The 25,514-nt window shown below is 37.5% G+C and overlaps 2 protein-coding genes across 2 annotated transcripts; one reads left to right on the forward strand and one right to left on the reverse strand.

The window, feature by feature from the left end:
• Window positions 1-3,549: 3,549 nt before the first annotated feature.
• Window positions 3,550-17,197, forward strand: HELRODRAFT_191173 (hypothetical protein; the record flags this gene model as incomplete). The annotated part of the gene is made up of 11 exons (XM_009016542.1): window positions 3,550-3,655; window positions 3,784-4,131; window positions 5,452-7,115; window positions 7,301-9,233; window positions 9,352-9,470; window positions 9,752-9,879; window positions 10,699-10,762; window positions 10,864-11,095; window positions 11,305-15,978; window positions 16,559-16,666; window positions 16,691-17,197. 10 exons carry the CDS (start codon window positions 3,550-3,552, stop codon window positions 16,648-16,650), a joined length of 9,360 nt encoding a protein of 3,119 aa, XP_009014790.1. The 3' UTR covers window positions 16,651-16,666; window positions 16,691-17,197.
• A 4,228-nt stretch (window positions 17,198-21,425) lies between these two features.
• Window positions 21,426-23,162, reverse strand: HELRODRAFT_170747 (hypothetical protein; the record flags this gene model as incomplete). Its single annotated transcript, XM_009016543.1, has 1 exon — window positions 21,426-23,162. One exon carries the CDS (start codon window positions 23,160-23,162, stop codon window positions 21,426-21,428), a length of 1,737 nt encoding a protein of 578 aa, XP_009014791.1.
• Between the last annotated feature and the right edge of the window lie 2,352 nt (window positions 23,163-25,514).

The raw sequence follows: 25,514 nt of genomic DNA on the forward strand, positions 1-25,514 counted from the left end.
TACTCTATATAACTCTATATAACTCTATATAACTCTATATAACTCTATATAACTCTATATAACTCTATATAACTCTATATAACTCTATATAACTCTATATAACTCTATATAACTCTATATAACTCTATATAACTCTATATAACTCTATATAACTCTATATAACTCTATATAACTCTATATAACTCTATATAACTCTATATAACTCTATATAACTCTATATAACTCTATATAACTCTATATAACTCTATATAACTCTATATAACTCTATATAACTCTATATAACTCTATATAACTCTATATAACTCTATATAACTCTATATAACTCTATATAACTCTATATAACTCTATATAACTCTATATAACTCTATATAACTCTATATAACTCTATATAACTCTATATAACTCTATATAACTCTATATAACCATGCATACTACCACATTCAATCAATAAAAATACCACTTAAACCAGGAACCACCGCGTACCTGTTATGTATAATGTGAAACAAAACAAAACAAAACAAAAAACACACCACCATGTAGAGTAAAAGAATAGAAGTCCCTAACCTACCTATGTAACTAAATTACCTTATGCCCTAGCCTACCTATGTAATAAATTAACTTTTAATCTCACCTACCTATGTTTCATTAACTTAACTCAAGACTCATGAAGAAAGAGAAAAAAGAGTAAAACAGAACATAAAATACTACCACAAAAACAAACATGATGTATGTATGTATGCATGAGCAACCGCTAAAGAACCCACTTATAATATAAAAAAATACAACATACAAACACACAAACCACAGACAAGCAAACTCTATATAACTCTATATAATAAAATAAATAAAAATAAAAAATTATAAAAATCAAATAAATGAGATCAGGCAGACTGCTTCAAGCGAGGCAGAATGCCTGATCTGATTTTCATGTCGTTTCAGCCACTATTTATACTCGTTTCAACCATACATTTTCATCATTTCAATCATTCACATCAGCAAAAAACTTATTTAATGTATGTACTACACTATCATACAGTCTTAACCACAATGCCAACCTTACTAAATTGACGTCATCGAACGAACGCCTTCGAAACTTTCTGATTGGCTGGTTAAATCTGCTATATTGCTTTTTATATAAACATATAATCTTATTAATTATTTGTATACATGGATTCTAGTCATATATAAATATAATATATTATAACATATTATAAATTCATTATAAAAGCAACAGTAATCAGTGCTATATATGTACGCACGCAGTTCAAATTTTTCGGAGAGAATTCAAAATAGTTTGAGACCACCCTTGCTTAACATCCGATTCCAAGCCAAGCCAAGTCGAGCCAAGCCAAGTCGAGCCAAGCCAAGCTGAGCCAATATGTGTAGATTTATAAGCGCTTTTATATTGAAGTTTTGCTCGCTTTATATACGAATATCCCAATATAACAAATTATTCATCCTATTTTAAAAATCTTCATGCTATATATATATATATATATATATATATATATACATATATATATATCAAACCAGGCTCTGATGATGACTGTATGTCGAAACAACGTTGTAAGCCTAGGATGACACATAATGATAATAAATATGAATTAAAACAGCTTCGTGTTGCCGAAATCCTTATTAAAAAATTAATTAATGCAAAATGGGCAAAAATATTTAACGATATTTGCATCAAAGAAAACCTCGTTCCAAAATATATATATATATATTTAATTCTTTATTTAGTTCTGCCTGCGTATGATATTTGGTCAAATTTATTTGATAGGAATTGAATATAACCTTCCTACCGGCTGATTAACTACCATGCAGTAAAATAACTACTGTTAACATGACGTCATTTCCTCCAACGATTTCGGAACGAATTACCCATCCTATTTATTTGATGTTTTTTAATTAGTCAGGTCACAATCATCATCATCGATATCGCAATGAAATCAAATTGAGAATTTTTTAAATTTTTGAAAAAAGTATCTTTATTCTTTTCATGATACTACTTTGTTCAATAAGATACTGTTTGATACATATAACTAGAATAAATATAACGGCCTTTGCTCACTTCGCAACAGTCGAACATGGAGCTTACTTCCGGCGGAGAGTTGGAGGGTGATTTTTTATTGTTCGAGTCAAAAGTTACGATCGTATATTTACTAATTACGGAATATTGCTTTTATTTAAAAAGTTAAAATTTTTTTATATTGTTATTCAATGTGGTAATTAATTACTTTTATTTGGTATAAATTTTAAAAAATAAAATCGACATTACCAAAAATAATTAAAAGTTGAAAAATTGAGATTCTTTGCATATCCCAACTTCAACCCATAAGAGAGTGTTGTATATCGGTGAATAGACATCTGCTTTGGTTCGGTCGATGTGTAAAATAATTTGGAATTTCCATTATGAAATTATACCTTTCCAAGCTCAGAATATTAAGAGCTATATAAATCTAAAAACAAACTACCAGCTTAATTGACTATATCAGTACCCCATTCTAAAGAAATGATAACTGTTCGATCGATGATTCAAGATGGTACTATACATGCAAAACATATGAACCTCCATTAACAAATTATACATTTTCGTGCTCAGAGCTCATATTATAATTAACAGTCATTTAACAGTCAGTGCTGATGGTGGCTTGTGGTTGTTTGCTATATAAAATTTTTCCAATTTCTATCAATTACAAACAAATATTCGATGAATAGACTACAACTTTCTATAAGCAATTGAATGAATAAATGTTTTCCGGTAAAGATATAAAATACGGTATTCAGTTTTTTTCCAAGAGTCGAGTTGTGCGTGTTATGTATGCGTATGTATGTATGTGTGTATGTTTGTGTGTATGTATGTTTGTATGTATGTGTGTATGTATGTATGTATGTATGTAACTGCTCGATTTAGTCTATAGTTCGTAACATATCTTCATGTATGCTTCTATAATTCTGGAGATTTTTTTTGTTTAATTTTTATGATCATTCATACTAGCTCCAAACTGACGTACAACTTTTTTTATAGGTAGATAGACGTGTGTACTGTACATATGCACACGCACACACACACACACACACACACACGCACACACAAACACACACACAGTGTATGCATCATACACATATATCATACATATATATATATATATATATATATATATATATCACAGTTAGTGTATACATATGCATAGATGAAACAAAACTTTCAAATAAGTTCTTGCTTGTAATACACACATTAGTGAATGAGTATGAAACTTCGTGCTGACGATGATAGCGAGGTACATCGCGTGAAATCAATTTGAAGATACTGGATGGATGATAAGGATATAATGATAATGGTGGATACTAATTGATATGGTGATGATATACGCTGATGAAATATCATTTTATTTTTGTGGAACTTACAAGCGGAACTAACAATAATAAATTGTATATATCATACATTCACTGGTTTGTGTTGTATCGCTAAGTAACATGGAACGATCGATAAATAGAAAATGAAATACATCCTTTCTGATTCTAAACAGTAAGGGATAGTAATCCATGATGAAGCCGCTGATGATGAAAGCTCTTCTTCACGGGCAGGCAGTCATCTTCACCATCATCTTTGCAAACTTCGCCAGCATCCAACTCATCTCAGCCTCTCTCACAGGTACTGTTCAAAATGTCATACTAGATGCTAGTCGTACATTTTTGTGAAGGGAAAAACATTTTAAATATTTAAATGAATCAATTATTGAATAATGTTCTTGAATAAATTTAAACAAACCACGCCCCCAGCAACTTTCCAGAGCAACGGGTACGCCTCCTTGCCCTGGAGGAAATCATCAACAACAACGGAAGTGACCATGAACATCAGGACCAATCAGAGGACGGAATCAATGCTGATGATGGCGATCGGAAGTAGGGATTATTTTCTGTTAACTGTGAACAGGCATGGCGGAATAGAGTTGAAAATAGACTTGGGGTCCGGAGAGGGAAGATTGCAGACGGACAGGGAGGTGGTCGTGAATGACGGTCGCTGGCATCGGGTCAACTTCAACCGCAAGTTGAGAAATCTGACGCTCGCTGTTGACCACACGTTTCACGTCAGGTCAGTAGGTGGGGGTTGGGGGTGTTTTGGCGAGGGTGGGTGGGTGAGTGGGTGTTAGGTGGGTGGGTGGTGAAGTTTTTAAAGAATGTTCTAAATAGTTCTCAAAACATTAACGCTACGAACATTCGTTCATCATTGCTTCGTCGTGCTTTTCATTTATTTATTTTCGTTTCATCTTTAGCTATCTCCGTCATCATCACCATCATCACCATCATTATCATCATCATCTCCATCATCATCATCATCTTTTTCTTCATCGTCGTCTTCATCTTCACCGTCGAATTCGTAATGATAGCAACAGTTATTACCGCACATAACAAAACAAATCAACTGTTTCAATTAGCCCTAGTACAACACATTCAACGCGTCTAATTCTTTCTGACGGATTTACAATCATCACCGTCATCATCATCATCGTCGTCGTCGTCATCTTCATCTTTTGCATCAACAACAACAACATCTTCTTCTTCTTCTTCCTCTTCATCTTCGTCATCATGTATGCGTTCATTGTTTCCCTTTCTGCGAACTTTTGCTGAGATACATAAAGTCGGTCAGGAAAAATATCATATTTGTACATGTTTCTCTGTCTGTCTGTCTCTCTGTTTGTATTTGTCTGTCTGTCTGTCTGTCTCCTTGCTTGTTCTTATCTTTGTTTGTTTGTTTGCAGGTGTTGGTGAACGTTGTTATCGGTTTGAAAGTTCTGATTGCATCATTTATGTACGTTCATCTTGTTTAATGTGTATACATGTAATAGGGAATCTGTCTATCTTTTATTTTCTGAATGCATGTGCGTACGTGTGTGTGTGTACGTGTGTGTGTGCGTGCGCGTGTGTGTGTGCGTGAAAGTTGAAAACTACTGAGCGCCTGTGGATTGGATATGAATGAATATGGAGAAATGAAAGTGTGCAGCATACTATATAACTTACAACCGTGCGAACAACTAATGTGCATTCTATATTGTATACATATATATATATATATATATATATATATATATATATATATATATATATGTGTGTGTGTGTGTGTGTGTGTGTGTGAGTGAGTGAGTGATTGAAGAATATGTTTTTAATGTGTTGTAATTCTTGCCTCAAGTGCAATCTTTGAATACCTTGTGTACTGTGCACCGTTTGTTCAAAAAAAAATCAATTGGTGTAATTAATTAGTAATTATTTTTTATTATTCGATTTTCCAAGTTTTAAATAAGATACAATTCCAATCAATTAATCCTCCAATCACATCTCACCACACAACACCACGTCCCGCCCACCGAACCAACCAACCAACCAACCAAAAAACCAACCAGCAAACTAATAAGCCAACCAACCAATCATTAAACAGCGGATCATCTCCAGGCAAGTACACCCAACTGGATGTCGACAAGTATTTGTTCATTGCTGGAACTACGGCATCCTTCATCTTGGAAAATAGCAAAAGTAGCAGCAGCAGCAGCAACGGTAGTAGCGACAGTAGAAGTGGTGGTGTGTACAACTCGTTCGTCGGCTGCATGCGAGATGTTGTTGTGGATGGAGAGAGAGTGCTGGAGACGGCTATGGAAAGCCAGGTCTTCAGATCGCCATGCTGTTACGGCATAACTTGGGAGAAATGCATCGGCGAGTGGAAAGATGCTGACGGAAGTGGAGTGGATGGAAAGAAAGTAGCATCAACTGGAGGAGGTTCAAAAATTGGTGATGACGATGATGAGGATGACGTCGGCGATGATGATGATCAAAGTGAGGGAAGTGATGATGAAGAAAGTGATTTAAATAATGACATCATTGGAATAAAAAATTCCAACCCAAACAACAACAACAACAACAACAGCAACAACAACAACAACAACATCGACCCGCAGTCAGCAGCACTGAGACAGCACTCGACGGAAGTCGTCCTTGACATTTCAGGCATTGTAAACATTGGCAGGCAGGTGACGAAAAATATAAACAAACTTCTTGACGTCAGCGGAAACCAAAGATACAAACAAATATCACGTGACGTGTTGTCCTTCCACATCTTGGAGCTGCCTCATTGCGGAGTGCTGTTTAAAAAATTAAGCGCCACATCAAACAAAATGACGAAGAGGAAGAAAAAGAAGCGGAAAAACAAACTTAAAACTCAAGAAGAAAATGTTGAAAGTTTTAAAAACTACGTAACTAAAGATAAAAAGAAAAGATCGAAGAGTAAAAAAATTAAAATAGAACCTTTAGATCGCCACTATTTGGCGAGAGAAGAAGTGCTAAGCTGGAAGGAAGTGAAGATGCTGCACTACGAACATGGCGGATCTAATTTTTGGAATGACGTCATCGTCATCAACATCCGGTTAAATAACAACAACAACAACAGCAAATATAATAATAATAACGATCAGAATAATAATATTACCGATAACAATAAGAACGATCGAACGCCAATGTTTGTGGATAATGCCAGTCAGACGAGTTATGATGACGACGACGACGATGATGATTATGACAGTCTGAATGATAACTATGGAAACATGTACGATGTTGCTCGTGTGGATGATATATATGATAGATATCTCAATAGTGATGGTATTTATAATAATATTATTATTAATAATAATTATAATAATAATATTAATAATAATGATAATGAAGTCACATCCCTGGATAGCATCTTCCCACTGACGCTGACCATCCACATTCGCATCACGCCACCATCCGCTCATCCAATCATCAACAAGTTGGGTCTGGAGGGTAAATTACTTCTTCCTCGTTGGTCCAAATGCCTTATGACGTCACAGACTCTGCAGGCCAGCTCCAGCCAATCAAATCATTTGCAGTGGCACGTGGTACATGCTGAGCAAATTAGTGATTTGATAGTGGAAGGAAATAGGCGTGAAGTTGAAGAGAACCAATCAAATTTCGGCTATTTTGAAGTGACGGACAGATATTTGAGGACCGCAAGACGAACGGATGTGTTCAGTCAGGATGATGTTAACGAGGGGAGAGTTAGTTACATTCACGCGGGGACAGCCAATCAAATCGTTGGATTCACGGTACGCTAATTACTAATTTAAGATTTTAAAAATGTTTGATTATTGTATTATTTGAGTCTTCTGATTGCGTTCTAATAAATATCTATTTGTTCCTGGCAAAGTATTTTAATCTTAATTTCATTTGAACGATTGAAATCGTCGTCGTCGTCACCATCAAACTATCATTATCTCAACCATCCAACCAGGTAACTGACCAATCAGGAACGAGTCCCATGCAGTTTCTGCAAATTCATACCATTCCCATTAAACTGCAGCCAATCAGCGTGAAGGGCATCATTGTTGAAGGTCGTCGAAAAGTCATAAGGTCAAATAATTTGGCCTTCAAAATGGCGCCAGATATTAAACTGGATAACTACTGTGGCAACAGTGATATTGATGAGGTTGATGAGGAAAGTGACGATGATGATGATGAAAGTAATAATAGTGGTGAAAATGATGATGATGATGGCATCCTGTATGATGTCATTAAACGCCCCAAAAATGGCGTCCTGCAAAGATTTGAAAAATTATCTTTGAAAACTTTACGTCGTAAAATTTTTCATGAAACCGGAGACGATGATGACGATGGTCACAATGGGTACCGTGGCCTATATGATAAGAACGACGACTACGATGGCGAAGACGACGACGACGACGATGACGATCTTTGGAAAGCTGTTGACTCCTTCAGTCAGAGAGATATCAACGAGATGAGAGTACGTTACGTCATCAGTGACGTCACTGCCCTACAAAGTTCTAGCCAATCAACGAGAGAGGATTCATTTGTCTTTAGAGTTAAAAATTTCAGACAACGCTCACATCAAGAGCCAAACAACAACCACAACAACAACCACAACAACAACAACAACAAAACTTACACGTTCAACATCACAATTTTACATCAAAACTCAACTCTAACAATTGTCAGTAACCAACCTCTCATCATCCACCTAACTATAAATAACATTCGTGACGTCACACAATCGAATGACGTCATTGCAAACCACGTGACTGGTAAAAACTTACTTTTGAAATCTACAGTAAGTAGGAGCGTGAGGTACGAACTCATGAAGTTGCCAGAGTTTGCTGGGCTGACGTTAAGCCACCAAGAACTGGCACTTAGCAGCTTTCTTGGTCAAAACAACAACAACAACAACAACATCAACAACAACAACTGCAAGACCAATTTTTTACCGCTAAAACTTTATTCAACATTGACACAACAACACGTTAACAAGCGCTTATTAACCTATTGTTTAAATGTCACCAAGATAAAAATTTATCTGGCGACCAACTACAATTACAACAGCGACAACAACAACATCAACAACAACATCAACAACATAGATCAAAGGCACAGAAGCATTTTAAAGAAGCAGCAAGACACTTCAAATTGGAATGCTAAACACGTACCAGTAGATAGAAGGAGAACGAAAATAATGGAAATAAAAGTTGAAGACGGATTTAAACTGCGGGGATGGGATAAGCTCTGGAATTTGGACGCAACTGTAGACGTCATTGTTAATGTAACTTGGAATGAAAATGATGATGAAGATTTTGGTGAAGATGTTGGTGATGATGAACCACGCATTTACCTAACGATATACGATTTGTTGGCCGATGAGTTGAGTTCGACCATCATGGATGAAAAAACAATAGTCGTGAAGTTCAGACGAGATGATGAAGATGCTGGTGCTAGCAGGGAACGAAATAAAAACATCAATCTGTTGTCATTCTCTTTCAAATTGTCCTTATTTAACCTTTCTTCCTCCTCTTTCTTCCCGCCTTCTCCATCACCGTCCTTTGATCACGATATAGAGAATGATTTGTTGTTTGAAGTTGTTAAGAAGCCAGCGTACGGGCGACTGTTGAAGAGGGTTGAAAAAGATGGCGGCGATGAAAGTGCCAGTGGTATGAATCGCCACCACCACCACCACTACTACCACCAGCAGCAGCAGCAGCTTCTTAACAACAATAGTAAACATTTGCACCGTCATCATCATCCTCTTCATCACCATCAGCAGCTTCAAATGGTGGCTAATGACGACGACGACGACGATTTATGGAATGACGATAGTTTGATGTTTACAATGAGAGATTTGAAGTCGAAGAAGGTTTTCTACAAGCACACAACAGGAGGTACCTTCAAGTTCCTTCCAACCATTTCAAATAATATTAAATAGCAATAGAAGTAATAATAATTAATAATAATAAATAATTATAGAAATAACCATAATTAATAATAATTATAACTAAGGTTCGAACAGAGATGAGATGAAACTGAAGATGAAATACATGAATGAGGATGTTGGGACTGTCCAAGTGAGCGTTGAAATCATCCAGAACGTCGTTCCACTGCAAGTGCAGCCAGTTAAGGTGATTCCATTAACTCTTTAGTAGTTACCGGTCACAAAATTTTCATTCTACATCAAATTGTATATCATTTTCGTTTTTCACGATACATAATATGATACTATATCTATATTTTATCTATATTTTGTACTTAAAATGATATTATATCTATATATTGATACGTAATATGATATCGTATCTACATTATAACTATATATTGATATGATATGATATTGTATCTACATTATAACTATATATTGATACGTGATATGATATTGTATCTATATGTAAATTTCATGTAACAGATAGACGAAGGTAGCAGTGTAGTTTTGTCTGAAGATGTGATCTCAGTTGGAAGATACCACTTGTCAGTTGGAGGGGTGCTCATCGTGGTTCTTAAGCCTCCTTCGCATGGAGTGTTGTTTAAAGTTAAGTCTAGCTCAGTCTTCATTCAATAAATTATTAACTTTAGTTAATTAATTATTGAATGAATGAATGAATTAATTTATTTACTAACAAATTTATTTAAACTCATTAGTGACACAACATACATGATGAACGTAATGTATTGTGAGGTAATGAACCTACGTGAAAATTGTATGCACATGCAGGCAGCGACAACGAAGTAGCCAGATTCTTTTCAATGGATGAGGTTGGCATACAGTGTACATTTCATTATTTAATGAAATAATACATGAACAACTGCACTCACACGACACCCCATCACTACAAATCAACTTCTTTTATAGCCGATCAATATTTGAGCAGTTATGAATTATTTTAACAAGAGATGCACTGAATTTGTCAAGAAGCCAAATAGTTGATCGGTTATTCGGCCAGGAGTCAGAGAGTGAATAGCAAAAACACGCCGCAATTTTGAAAAAATGATTATTTTTTTAAACTGAAAAACAAACAAACTCGGCAGGTCTCTAATTTTAACGTTTCGAACTCGATAGAGCGGGCAAGCATCTGACCTTTCCGAGTGTGCTCTGCTCTGTCCTGTCGTGTGTTTGTTACTGCTCGTTGAGTAATTTTTGAATTTTGGAGCACTAATGTTATGAGAAGAAAATAATTATTACTCTACCAAATGTTCAATGCTCAAGTTCGACCACACATCACGCAGGTCATAGGTCAGCGAATCAGATACGCGCACGATGGCAGTGAGACCGGCTCTGATTGGATGATGATCATGGCCTGTGTGCCCAGCAGGAATAAACAAAGCGAACCTCAATTCTTATTCGTTGATATTCAGTCAGTTGATGACGAACCACCGATATTGCTTGGCACAAGTTCACTACGACTGCATGTTTGGCCCGGTTCGTATGTTTGCTTTTGTTTGTTCGTTTCATCAGCGGTTGTATAGTTGTTTATTATGCTCATCAGGTTATGAAATTTATTTATTTATTCATTTTTTCAGCTTGCTCTTAAACAATTCGCTCTAGATTATCCGACTCCTCTTGACAAAGAAGTCCTCGAAATTCGTGACCTAGACACCGAACCGGGCGACCTAGTTTTTGAAATTTTATCTCATCAACCACTCAAACTCGGAGATTTCAAAAGTAGGCGTGGCCAATTGCTGGAGAAGTTCTCAATGAGAGACGTGTACGAAGGCGTTGTTAGTTATGTACCGAGAGGAAACCTCCTGAGGGGTTGGTTAATGTTAATGCCGACGTGCTGTGGCTGTTGTGGCTGCTGTTGTGGCTGCTGTTGTGGCTGCTGTTGTGGCTGCTGGTAGTGATCGTGGTGATTTTGCTTTTTAACTTTTTTTTAAAAAGTATCTTACTGTTTTTGTGTGGCAAGTGTTGTTTTGAGGCGTCATTTCACTCGAACCAGCCAACTGTCCAACCAATCACTGCAGACCTCCCAATGGACTCGAAGAAAGGCTACGTGGATGTCAAAGTGCGTGATTTGGGCAATCACTCTCTCTACCTCACCATCTCCATCATTTTTCCGTCTCCTCGATTTTTATTGGACGACATCAGAGTCTACCCCGGAGCTCTTCAGCCAATCAGCAACGAGTCATTAAAACTAATGATGTACGATGACTCGAATTATACCGGTATCTATAAACATCTTTCGCCTCGGTCGGTTAAATATCACATCGTCACATCACCGAAATACGGTCGCGTAATGACAGTGAACTCGATGAACGCCTACAACCTGACCTCATTCACTCAACTCGACCTAGATAGATCCGTTATTTATTACAAGCACATCCATACCGAGTCGGATAGCGATAATTTCATGTTGAAAGTAATGGTACCGGGGATGGAGAGCATTTATAGCGATGTGCGGGTCTGCGTGTCGGTGCACAACTTGAATCGAGCCAATTATCGGTACGTGCTGACCATGAGGAAGGTCAATGTGAGAACGAACGGTAGCATTACGATTAAAAGTTACTATCTGAACGTGAACCGACCGTCGCATCCTAACAAATTCCTCAACAACATTATCAACAACAACAACATCAACAACAACAACATCAACAACAACAACATCAACAACAACAACATCAACAACAACAACAATAATAATAATAAGAATGGCTACAAGGAAGCCAGCAGGTATGATGGATTGATGTTGATGGTTCGCAAACTGCCCCGACACGGACGCATTAGCTTCAAAGGAAGAATGTTGACAATGAATAATAATAATAATAATAATAATGATAATGGCTATAATTTGAAATATTTTGACGACGGCGCTGATAGCAGTCTGATTGATTATCGCAAGGTTTTAATCACTCAATCTGATATAAACGAAGGCATGCTTAAATATCACCACACGCCATCATCATCATCATTATCATCATCATCATTTTCATCATCATCTTCATCATCGTCATCATCATCATCTACTATTGATCATATTGAGTTCTATGTTGTTTTGTGGAAGCCAGAACTTCCTAGCAATGCATTTTGGAACAAATGCTTCCGAAGTGATGGTGGTGTTGGTGGTGGTGGTGGTGGTGGTGGTGGTGGCGGACATAAAGGTGGTGGTGATGATGATAATGAAGACATTGATGATGAAGATGATGACGATGGTGATGGCGAGGCATTTGATTTAGATTTTAATAACTCAACAGCCTCGAAAAATGGTAGAATAGAGTTATTACCACATTTTCCGATTTCATCATCATCCCCATCATCTTCTTCATCATCTTCTTCATCATCATCGTCATCATTTTCTTCATCATCATCGTCATCATCATCATCATCGTCATCATCAGCATCATCACAATCAGCGTTGCTTCCAGTACATAAGCTATCCAGTTTGCGCATGACTATTAAAATATGGCCCGGCAATGATGATAACGATAGTGACGATGACGATGGTGGTGGCGATTATGATAATGATGATGGTGACGATGATGACGACGACGACGATGATGATGATAATGGTCTGGAAGATTGCAAATGGTCCTCATTGCGTTTCCAGAATTGGAAATCCGTATGGGAGATTGTTGACGGTGGCTGGATGGTTCTGCAAGAATCCATCATGAAAGTTCTCTGGTCCGGACGGGCAATGAAAAATTATGATAGAAATAATAATAATAATATTATAATTAATGACGATGACGACGACGATGCTTGCGATGGTGACGATGATGGTGGTTATAACGACGGTGATGCTGAGGGTCGGAATGAGGATGTGGTTTTCAAATTGACCGAACATCCCAGCGTGGGAAGGTTTGTTAGGTTGCCTGCTTCTCTTCAAAACTCATCATCATCGTCTTCATCATCGTCGTCATCATCGTCGTCGTCGTCCTCTCTACTACTTACAAGAGATTTGCTTGAGTCGCAGCCACCAATCACATCCTTCACGCAAAGTGACGTCACAAATCACGTGATCATTTTTCTATTAAACAACAACGCTCACAACAACAACAACGACACTGTTGATAATAGAAGAAGCAAAAACGTAGATAATAACAACAACAACAATGACAATAAAAATATTGAAAGATACAGCGATCTTTACGCTTATAATGAGAAACATCAACAACAACAACATCAACAACAACATCAGCAACAACATCAGCAACAACATCAACAACAACAACATCAACAACAACAACATCAACAACAACAAACGAACGCGGCAAATACCGACATAATATATTTGTCTGTCTATCGAACATCAAAGAGAAGAGATACCATAAATGATAACAACTATAATAATGATAATAATAATAATAATGACGATGACTACGGTGACGTCACATACAGACGTGTTGGGACTTCAAGTAGTAGCAGCAACACGCACACAACAGCAACAACAACAACAGCAACAGCAGCAACAACAACAACAACATGGAAAGACAACAACAACCACCATCTCAACATTCGTTCTTTCCACAAAGTCATTCACGTCAAAATCATTCCACTGGAACTAAAAGTGGATTCCATAAAAAATATTACAATCACTCAAGCTTCTTTCTACGCCACATTTCGTCACAGCCATTTTCGTTTTCAAACGAATGCGCCCTACATTCTACCGGAAGTGACGGTCCATTTGCAGATGAGTTTCCGGCAGGGATTGCTTGTCTGCGGATCCCGTGTCTGCTCCAGTTTCAAAATGCGTGACTTGATGTTGGGTAGAGTTGTGTACGTGCAGAAGAACAGAAGCGCAAACTTCGACAGCGTCCTTCTGACGATCAGCTGTTTCGAGGTTTTGCTGCTCGATGAACCCTTGAACGTTCTCGTCAGACCTCTCCTCAGTTCCAAACCTCTGGTTGTCTACAGGCCTCTCCAGATCAATAATGAGTGGATCGACCTCAACTTGACCCATTTAAATGCTACTTCATTGGCTCACGTGACTAATGATGACCCAATTTTTTACATAATTAGACCGCCTTTGTATGGATGGTTGAGAGTCAGGCTGAAGAAGTTTGTTAGGTCGAGACGACATGCCGATGATGATGATGATGATGCAAGTGACAACAGTAACTACACGAGCGACGACGACGACGACGATGATGATGATGATGATCAAATGACCAAGGTAGACAATCTGTATGCGTATTGCTGCAGAGAAGTGCAGGCAGACCCAACGACCAACAACAACCTCACTGACGTACATTTCTTTCACTTCAGACATTCGGACCTCCTTTTAAACCACGTCCAATACAAACCTGATCCAAATAAATATCTGGGTCAGTGGAGTGATGAACTGACCTACATTGTGACGTCATGGAACGTGCAACCGGCTGAGGGCAGGCTCAAGATAAAACTGAAGAGAAGGAATGATGATGCTGATGATGACGACGACGATGATTATTATTATTTCGGATATGATGATGATGATGATGAGGACAGTGCAAATGCTGTTCACAATGCCAATGCCAGTCAGCGCCTTGAAACGAATGACAAGAAATATACAAGTTCCTATCCTAAACAAAGAAACAACATCAACAATAAATTCTACAACAACACCAACGACATGAAAGATGACGACGACGATGATGTCTCACCTCTCGATTTAAACATGAGGCGCTTCATAATGATCGGGATGCTGGCGCTCCTCTTCCTCCTCCTCGTTGTCGTCATCCTCATCATCGTCAAGTGTATGTGTGGTTGCGGTGGCAAGAAGAAACGCGCCGCGACAACTGCAACCGCTGCTGCAACCGCTGCTGCAACTGCTGGTGCTTCGAACAGGATAAGCGCATCCTATAAAGCGGAAGACCGCATTGATGACGAGATGACACATCTGAGTTGCCATAGAAACGATGACGTAACAAATATGAATAATAATAATAATAACATGGAGATGATGGAATGCGATGTCAATAGTAGAAAAATCATGGGTGCCATGAAGAAGATGAAGAGTGATGGCGGTAGCTGTAGTGACGCTCGGTGCGATCCGATGTTTTCATCAACGTCTGTCGGCTACTTGGTGCCAGTTCGTTCTTCGAATGATGATGACATCAACATCAATAATCTCCATCATGACAGTTTTCATCCAGACACTTCCAAATACATCAGCCCCAGCAACATAAGTGACAGCAACAGGAGTTACTCATCGGAGCACATTTACGACGAGCCACCAGAGCATCCTTGTCGTCGCCACAACCACCTCGCCACATCAACGCCGACAACATTAACGGAATGTTACTCACAACAGCCACAAAATGAACGTCGTCAATCGCAATATGTTGAACAACATCAACAACCACAAACACATCAACCACAAATGAATGAGCAGTTACATCAACTTCCTCCGTCTTTACCTCCACATCAGCGCCAACTACATCAACAACTTCAACAACAACAACTTCAACAACAACATCAGCAACAACAACACAACGAACAATTGCCGTCTTACGTAACTTTTGTTGATCATGATTTCAACAATGAGGTTTTGAGTGATTTTTACAACAACAACGACAACAATGATGGTGATGACGAGATTTCTTGCGCAGGCGATAATATGACCAATGAGGAAAAGGATGATGTCATCAACAACAACAACAGCAGCAACAACAACAACAATAGTAGTAGTAGTAATAATGATCAGCCAGCAGAACATCAAGGTTTCACGAAACTACGTTTCTTCATCTTTTTTTTTATTTTCAAATGCATACACCATTACATTTTTTTAAAATCTTTTTGTTGTTGCTGCTGCTGTTGTTGTTGTTATTGTTGTGGCTAGCAGCAGCAGTAGCAGCAGCAGTAGCAACAACAGCGCAAAAAAATGTTCCACTGAATCAAATAAAGAAAGTAGAAGGTTGAGGTGGCGAGGAGTAGCTTTTAAATGAATTAAACATCTTCATAACTTATATGGCTTTCTATCAGATGAACAATTACTTCTCCAGTCAAGATTATACAAGCGGACATACAAACAAACATACAAACAAACACGTATACAAACTAACAAACACACATACGTACAAACAAACATATTAACTAACTCAGAATACATATTACAGTAACCTAAATGAAATTAAGAGTGAACAAAGTTGCAAACAATTTTTACTTAAAACTATGTCAATAATTTAAAACTCGCCACACATACGATCACACACACAGACACACACATACACACACATACACACACAGACACACACAGACAGGTACACACACACACATACATATATACAAATATATTTGCAGGTATTTTCAACTGGAAAGACATCGACCCGGAATTATTGGCACACTGCAGACTAACAAATCCGCTACTTTACGATCAACAATATTGGGTTTGACTGATTTGTGTAGTTGGTTGGTTGGTTGGCAGGCTAATTGGTTGGTTGGTTGGCAGATTGGCTGGTTGATTGGCAGGATAGTTGGCTGATTGGTTGATTGAGTTACCGACTTTTAACTAAATGATATTTTTTGAATTTTTATTTACGAAAATATGCTTTCATTATTTTCAACTTCTGTTTGTCAAACGTTTTTTTACGGCCAGTCATGTACAACAGGGTTTAGTTTATAATTTATTTGCCAAACACACATACACTCACAAACACACATACACTCACAAACAAACACACACAATCAATGATATTTTGTTTTCTGAATTATTTTAGAAGCGTCAGTAGCAAAAGAAACAATACCATAAGTGCTTTTTAAAGGCAACGCGTTAATTAGTTACCAGCCAATCTTTTCACTCAGTCCTACCCTCCCTATGCTTTGTTGCTCTGTTGTTTCTTGTCACGTTACGTTGTGGGACCCAACATCATCATCGTCGTCGTCATCATTGTTCGTAATGTAATGTTCGCTTCCTACGATGCAAACATGAACAACGTGAACGTATCAACGGACATCTGCATACCTTTCATGTTAACAAAATTGTTTGGTCCGTTGTCTTAAAAAATTAAAATTAAAACGTTTGCTTGTTTGACTTGTTTTTTAACTTTCTCTCTCTCTCTCTCTTCTCTCTCTCTCTCTCTCTCTCTCTCTCTCTCTCTCTCTCTCTCTCTCTCTCTCTCTCTGTTTACCGACTGACAGTTTTTAATTAAATGTTCAAATAATAATGTAATAATGTGAATTCCCCTGAAAGTAACAATAAGCAAATGAAAGAATGAAAGAACGAACGAACAAGTGAAAACCATTTGACAACATCAACCAAACATCCAGACATTTGAATCAAAATTATTTACCCACGAACGAACGAACGAACGAACGAACGAACGAACGAACGAACGAACGAACGAAACAGCAAATGTCGTTAACAGAAAACATCCATCCATTCAAACTGGAGGTGAGCGGCCAGCCAGCGGGAATTGAAAGTTGCTCCCAATTCCCTCCAACTTATTTTCCTCATTTCCGATTCTCTTCCGAAATCCCATTTATGACAACGTTCCCGAAAATTCCCATTCCCTGTTTTTCAACTCATTCCCGCGTTCTCCCTCCAATTTCCTCCCGCTTTCCATTTTTTCCATTTTCAACATTTTTTAACACATCTATAGAGTTGTATAGAGTTATATAGAGTTACATAGGGTTATATTTATTTATTTATTTATTTCTTCAAAGACACAAAAAGTTATATAAAGGGTTATATAAAGTTGTATAGAGTCATATAGGATTGTTTTGCCGATTTGCATGGGGATCCCATGCTCACTTCTAATCCAAACGAAGGCAGCCTTCTCTTTAACGCATTGAAAATCCTATCGATAAAATATAGCTACCCAGAATGAAAATATCATGCACGTAAGTTTATTGATATTTGTATCTATAATAGTATTTATTAATAACGTTTAAACAAACAAGCCTACATTCGAGTTTGTGTGTTTCTATGTTAGTTTTTCTATGTTTATTCTTATGCTTGTGTGTTTGCGAATGTTTGTATGGTGAACGCACGAACCTAACGATGCTTTTCATAATGTTTGCTCAGTGAACAATCAAGTTGTACGCACTAACGTGTTGTACATCCTATCTGTATCTGTAAAAAATACATGTATGTATACACACGTATGTATGTATGCCTGTATGTACTATGTATATATGTATGTTTATATGTATGTATGTGTGTATGTGTGTCTGTATGTTCGCATATAAGCAGTAAATTCGGCCATATGTTCGGCGACTTTCGATGCTCCCCATCAAAAACCCACGCCATGTCCTACTACTACTGCTGCTACTACTGCTGCTACCACTACTGCTACTACTACTGCTACTACTACTACTGCTACTACTGCTTCTACTACTGCTGCTACCACTACTACTGCTACTACTACTACTGCTACAAACCTATATACAAACAAACATACAGATATACAAATATACTTACAAACAAACAAACAAACGTATTATGCAAATACAAGAAAAATAGATGTACCAAGTTGTTTGTTTTTGTCTCGGCATAATTTACCTTGTGTGGTACATCATGCCTGTTTACGTGTGTGTGTACGTGTGTGTACCTGTGTATGTGTATATGTTTTTATCTAGTTGGTGTTATTGTGCCATTTGCAGTGATTTGACTGTCGCATTGTACTGTGATAGAGTCCTAATGCTTTGTTGCCTCGTTCGCTATTGAGTTTCTATTGGTGAAATGTAGGTAGCTACATTATTCTTACGTTTGTAAGTGTACATGTGTGGTTGAATTGAATCACTCTCTCTCTTTCTCTCCCTCTCTCGAGTTCTCTTTTTCTCCCTCCCTCTCTCTCTCTCTCTCTCTCTCTCTCTCTCTTTCTCTTTCTCTCTCAAGAGTACGTTAAAAAATGATGCGGGGGGTGTGATTCATCATCCGCAAAATTATTAATTAAATAATTAAGCAAATGTACAATAATGATGGCGTTGATGATGATGATGATGGCGATGATGATGATGATGGCGATGATGATGATGATGGCGATGATGATGATGATGGTGATGATGATGGTGACGTTGATGATGATGATGATGATCATCATCATCATCATCACCATCCAAGTGAAATTTATTAAAATTCGACTCTCACTTCAGCCAACAAAAACAATAGAAACAATATTTTCATAACGACAGCCACACTTGCTACAGCCACACTTGCGACGCAACGCTTACGACAGCCACATTTACATTACAACAGGGTTTACAACTGAGCCAAGGCTTACAAAATGAAATTTAATTAAATTTAATAACGAAAGAGGCAGAAAAAAATTGTGATTGTCTGTGCTTACGTACATTCATCACCGTTCCTTTCATTGAAACTTTGTGGATTTGAAGATACATTTTATTGGCAGGTGAGCGTGCATTTTATTAGATTAGCATGCAGAATTAAGATGGATTTGAACTGACGAATTTGTAAACTAACAATGGCATCAATAACATCAACAAAAACATCAATCGCCCCCTCCTACACAATAACATTAACATCTTCTTCATCTTCATCATCAGCATCTTCTTCATCTTCATCGTCATCCTCATCAATATCTTCCTACTTGTTAATTATAGACTGATTCGAATTTTGATGTTCTGATATTAATTTATCTTCACAGGTTTCATTTGATTTCGAAATCTCTTTATCTGTCCATTATAACGTTGTTCAGTGTCTATTGTTGTTTATGTTGTTGTTGTTCATGTTGTTGTGGTTGTTGTTGTGGTTGTTGTTGTTTGTGTTGCTTGTGGTTGTTGTTTATGTTGCTGTTGTTTGTGTTGTTTTTTAATTTCAATTTCAGTTTAAAAAGCTATAAAAAAAAGTTGTTTACTTACAAAACCAGTTTTTGAAAATTTTAATCATTTTTTTCCATCATACTTTTGCGCTAAGTTTTCTAAATACTGAAATTGCCTCTGCGTTGTTATCACTATTATGACTGTTTATTGTTATTATTATTGTTGTTGTTGTAGTTGTTGTTATTGTTGTTATTCAAATTTAAAATTTCATGCGAATCTATGCGGGAGACCTACATTATCAAGAAGCATTAATCATCATTAAATTTTTCTCCACTGTCGTCTCCATTAAGTTCATCATCATCTTCATCGTCATCAGCATCATCTTCATCGTCATCAGCATCATCTTCATCGTCATCAGCATCATCTTCATCGTCATCAGCATCATCTTCATCAACATCGTCATCGTCATCTTCTCAGTAGCACTCCACAGCACTTCTCGCTTTGTATAATTGTTTTTTTTCTAGTTTCTACTTCTTTTCTATAAGAATTTCTTATTGAATTATTTTAAAATGTCTTCAATTATTTCAAGCAGCATTAAAAACATTCGCAAAGCTATTTATTACATTATTTTTGTGGTTAATTAGATATTTCTTCGTGGTTTTCATTCACCGCATTACCTCATCTTGCCGTAAATCTATGTGTCAACATCTTATGATCTTAAGTTCAACATCTGATCAAGTTCAACATCTGATCAAGTTCAACATCTGGTCAAGTTCAACATCTGATCAAGTTCAACATCTGGTCAAGTTCAACATCTGGTCAAGTTCAACATCTGATCAAGTTCAACATCTGATCAAGTTCATCATCTGATCAAGTTCATCATCTGATCAAGTTCAACATCTGATCAAGTTCAACATCTGATCAAGTTCAACATCAGGTCAAGTTCATCATCTGATCAAGTTCAACATCTGATCAAGTTCAACATCTGATCAAGTTCAACATCTGGTCAAGTTCATCATCTGATCAAGTTCCACATCTGATCAAGTTCAACATCTGATCAAGTTCAACATCTGATCAAGTTCAACATCTGATCAAACTAGGATTTTGCTCTTATCTTTTCAGGATTTTTGGCAGCCCATTCGTCAACAGTTTATCCACAGACCATCACTTCGAAGAAGTTCATCTCTTACATCCATGTCGATGTTCTTTTAAATTTAATTCCATGGAAATTGAGAGATTTTTAATGAAATTGAAATGTTTGTTTAATAATTTACTAGTTCTGTTTTATTTGCAAAATTGTAATACCAAGAATTAGTAGCAGATGTGCTACGAAAAAAAAATATAAAACAACACAGGCAACTTTCTTACAAATATCAAATTAAAATGTGAACGAAAATTTTGAAATCAAGTTTCAAAACATACATGCACGTCTCACAACCAATTTCTTTCAAGTTGTCATTTGCTTGATGCAACAAAAATTTTTCTGCTCACAATGTTCCGAATCAACTGTTGCACATTTACAAAGTTTCCAACACTTTGGGCCGCTACTCTGCTGCTGTTGTTGGTTCTGTTGTTGTTGTTGGTTCTGTTGTTGTTGCTGTTGTTGTTGATGTAGATGAGGATTGCGATGGGGATAAAAATTGTCGTCCAGATTGGATCGATGCAAGCTGAAGACCTGCTTGAATGTTGACCTGAACTGAGCGCTGGTGAGGAAGTAGATGAAGAAGTTGCAGGCGTAATGTGACATGCACAGCTCTTCGACCAGCTTTCTCAGGCTGTAGTAGTTGAAAAATCGTCTCCAGACGGGATGAACTTCGATCTGCTCGTCCGTCAGATCGCAAGGACCGAGGTCGTTGAAGTCGAAGTAGTAGACGAGAGTTGCCGGGAGAGTGGTGAGGATGATGTAGAATGAGACGGAGAGGAGTGTGAAGTTAGTGGCGAGACATCGGCTGTTGTTGTTGGTGTTTGACGAATTCATCATGTCTACATCGGTGCCGTTGCTGTTGGCTCGATTGTTTTGCGTCGATGATGAATGTTTCAGCTGGCTGTGAACGGGAATGGACATGGAGTTTGATGAGGATCTCGTAAAATTGGGAGTTGTCGGAGTCGTGGTGCGAGTGACAGATGTGTGGGGAAAAATTTCTTTGTCAGCAGTCGTTGCTTCAGCAAGAGCAGGTTGGCATGGAAAAAATTTGACGGAAGAAGGTGTTGGGTTGTTGGAGTTGATTGTTTCAATGGTTGCCGGTCTGGCTTCACATCTCCATAAGGAGAGGAACACTGGATCGGTCAGCAACCTGCCTAATGAAAAGTTTGACTGCCTGCCCGATAGATCGCTGGTTTGAGATCCACCTGCAGTACAATTAGTCTGAGCAAATTTTTTGCTAGCTAGAGGAGCCAAAGATGTTTTCGAGTAGATTAATTTTTTTTCTTCTTGTTTCAGCCTGTACACAGTTCTCATAACGGCTAAATTAAATATAAAAATAGCCGCAGGAATCGCAAGAAAGAACAAAGCTTCCGTCAGCGCACACCAAACCAGCCAGAAGTCCATCCTGGTAATGTTGAAACCACATTTCTCAGACGCAACATCGTAGAACCAGATGTACGTCTGCCCGAGGGCAAAGGTCAAACAGACAAGCACCGTCATCGCCACCACTTTCACTGCCGTTCTACTTTCGGTCGATTGACATTTCTTATATGGGTGACAGACAGCTAAAAATCGTTCAACAGTAAATGCTAATACCAAAACCGGAGCTAAATATTGAAACCAAATGATTAAGGATGGAAATAGTTTGCAAACAATCGGAGAATCGATCGGTGTCCAAATCTCCCATGTAACTTTTAATTCTTGGACGATGTGTAGAGAGAGGAAGAGAAAATCGTTGACGGCTAGAGATGCGAGAAATATGGCGGACTGCGTGTTCTTCTTGCGCGCCTGTCTACTCGACCAGACGCGAGCCGAGGCAAAGTTGCCGAGGAATCCGATGAGGTACCAGAGAGGGGTGCAGAAGCGGTCGAGCATGATGGTGACATGCACGTGCCTCATCAGGATCGCAGTCTTGTTAGCACATTCCAGCGTTTCGTTGTCTGTTTGCAGTGAGAGGTTGGAGAGGTTGGAGAGGTAGGGTAGAAGGTTTGTGCCGTTGGGAGACGTGCTAATGTTGCTGTCGCTGTCTAGAGTGAACATGCTGCTGCAAATTCGGTTGATGCTCTTGTGGTTATTTTTATTGATTTTGTTGCTCGGACGTAGTAGTTATTGTCCTTATAGCAGCGGTTATTTATGTCGCAAAGCCCCCTTTTATAAAAGCCGGTCTAGAAAATTCTATTGAATCTGATAACCGCACGAAGGGATTTTAATGTTCACGCCTCTGTGCGTCTGTGTATGTTCGTCTGTTTGTGTCTGTGTATGTTTGTCTGTGTGTACGTCTGTGCAGGTTCCTCTTTGTGTATGTTTCTAGGTTTATTTTCTATGTTGTCGAATCGTAAATCATTGTTCTCGGTGATCAAACAAACCTATGTAGCATATCTTCATCTAACTTAAAATATTTTTAAAGTTGCTTTTGTGTCTTCTTATGCAGTTGTAAATTGTCTGACTTTTTGATAATAATTGCATTGAATGTTTATTTATGCTGTTGTTGTTGTTGTTTGTCTCTTCGTTCATTTTCAAATTCTCTTATTGGTTTAATTGTTATTTGCGTAGTAATTTATGTCGTTGTTCAAATTGTTATTTTAATTGTTGTTTATGGAGTTGTTCGTGTCGTTTGTATATTGTAGTTAGTGAAGTTTATGCTGCACTTTCTGTAGTTGTCTGAGCAGGCGGTCTTGTGCAGCAATAGTAGTTACTATGAAGTAACTCGGTCGATTGAAGAGACTCTTCCAGGAGCTGGTTTAAACGCTGATGTCGTGCGAGAGCTTATTAATGACGATTACCGCTCGTACGCCGACTTCCAACATGACAACTTTTTCTTCTTTCTTCGTCAGACACGCACCTGAAATAAAATGTAATTGCGGAATTTTATGATTTTTATTACGGTAATAATATTTAAAAATGCAACGAAGGTTGGTTTTGTGTAATAAAAGAAGGCTGCTATGTTTAAATAGAACTGTGGGAATGTCTAATTAAGTATGTTTGCTGGTGGTAATATTCTTTGATAATTCTAGCATTCATCCATCCATCTGTTCGTTCGTTGTACACATGTGTACTCGCATGTGTACATGCCCTCAAATGAAATGTACACATCAATCAGTGGAGATGATGCACAAATTCTGGAGGCACTCAACATGAAAGAACCAACAGCAACAAGCTGTCATCAGGCTCGCCTGCAGTTTTTAATTTAATATGCGCGAAATGACGACACTCAACAGTTCAGAGGTATTCTCCTTTCTTCTTTGCACGTTCATCCGATGTTTCTCTAATGTGCCTTTCTTTGTGTGTGTGGTGTGTGTGTGTGTGAAAGTGTGGTATGTGTGTGTGTGTGTTTGTAATACATAACGACGAATTAATATTATTTGCATACATTACCCGCAATAAAGTTACTCTACCTGCAGTAACAGTAACAGAAGCATGGTGTAAGGACATCACCTATGATGACGTCACAACATCGCATGTGACGTCATCACCTGGAACGTCGTTGGAGTTATGTTAATGAGGCTTACGTCATGCTCGGCCATGCAGAGCTGAATTAATTTACATTAAGGAGGGTGAGTGAGAATGAAGATTCGAGAGAGAAATAAAATATAAACAAAAGAACAAACAAAAATAAACAAAAGGTAAACGAAAAACGGAAAAAAATGAACCAAATACGGAATAAACAATGCTGAATGTGGAATGCCGAAGCAAAAAATGCCAAAAATTTTCAAAAACTGCAAATCGTGATGAAAATAATTAATGAGAGAAAACCAAAAAGATTAAAGGAAAAATTGAAAAATGAATAAATAACTGCAAGAAAAAAGATAGATAGATACAGAGAAAGAGAGAGAGATAGATAAAGAGCGAGAGAGAGAGAGAAGAAAGCATTTAAGGAAGAATGAATAAAAAAGATTTTAGAGCAATGGTCAAACATGTTCCCATTAGAAGTAAGTGAAGCGAGATGGAACTGTATCATTATCAGCATCGTCGTCATCATCATCGTCATCATCGTCGTCGTCGCCATTAAAATCATATTAACAACATAAAAACCGACTTAGCGGAAATAAATAAGTTTACATTATATGATGAATGCGTTAAGAGCTCTTTGTAAAAAATAGATTATTTTGTAATGAATGAATGAATGAACGAATGAATGATTGATTGAATGAATGAATGATTGATTGAATGAATGAATGATTGATTGAATGAATAAATGAATGAATGAATAAACAAACGAATGAATGAATAAAAAGATAGATGGACTGTTTAGTGAATAAGAAACAAATCAATCAATCGAACAAATCTATCAATCAACAAATGGCAAGGTTGTTGAAGTTGGTGAAGAACTTTTTTAAGGTCGACAAATGAATGAAGGAGCGAATTAATAAAGGAATAAATAAAACATGGATG

Source organism: Helobdella robusta (assembly GCF_000326865.2).
Source record: "Helobdella robusta unplaced genomic scaffold HELROscaffold_18, whole genome shotgun sequence".
Lineage (NCBI taxonomy): Eukaryota > Metazoa > Annelida > Clitellata > Rhynchobdellida > Glossiphoniidae > Helobdella > Helobdella robusta.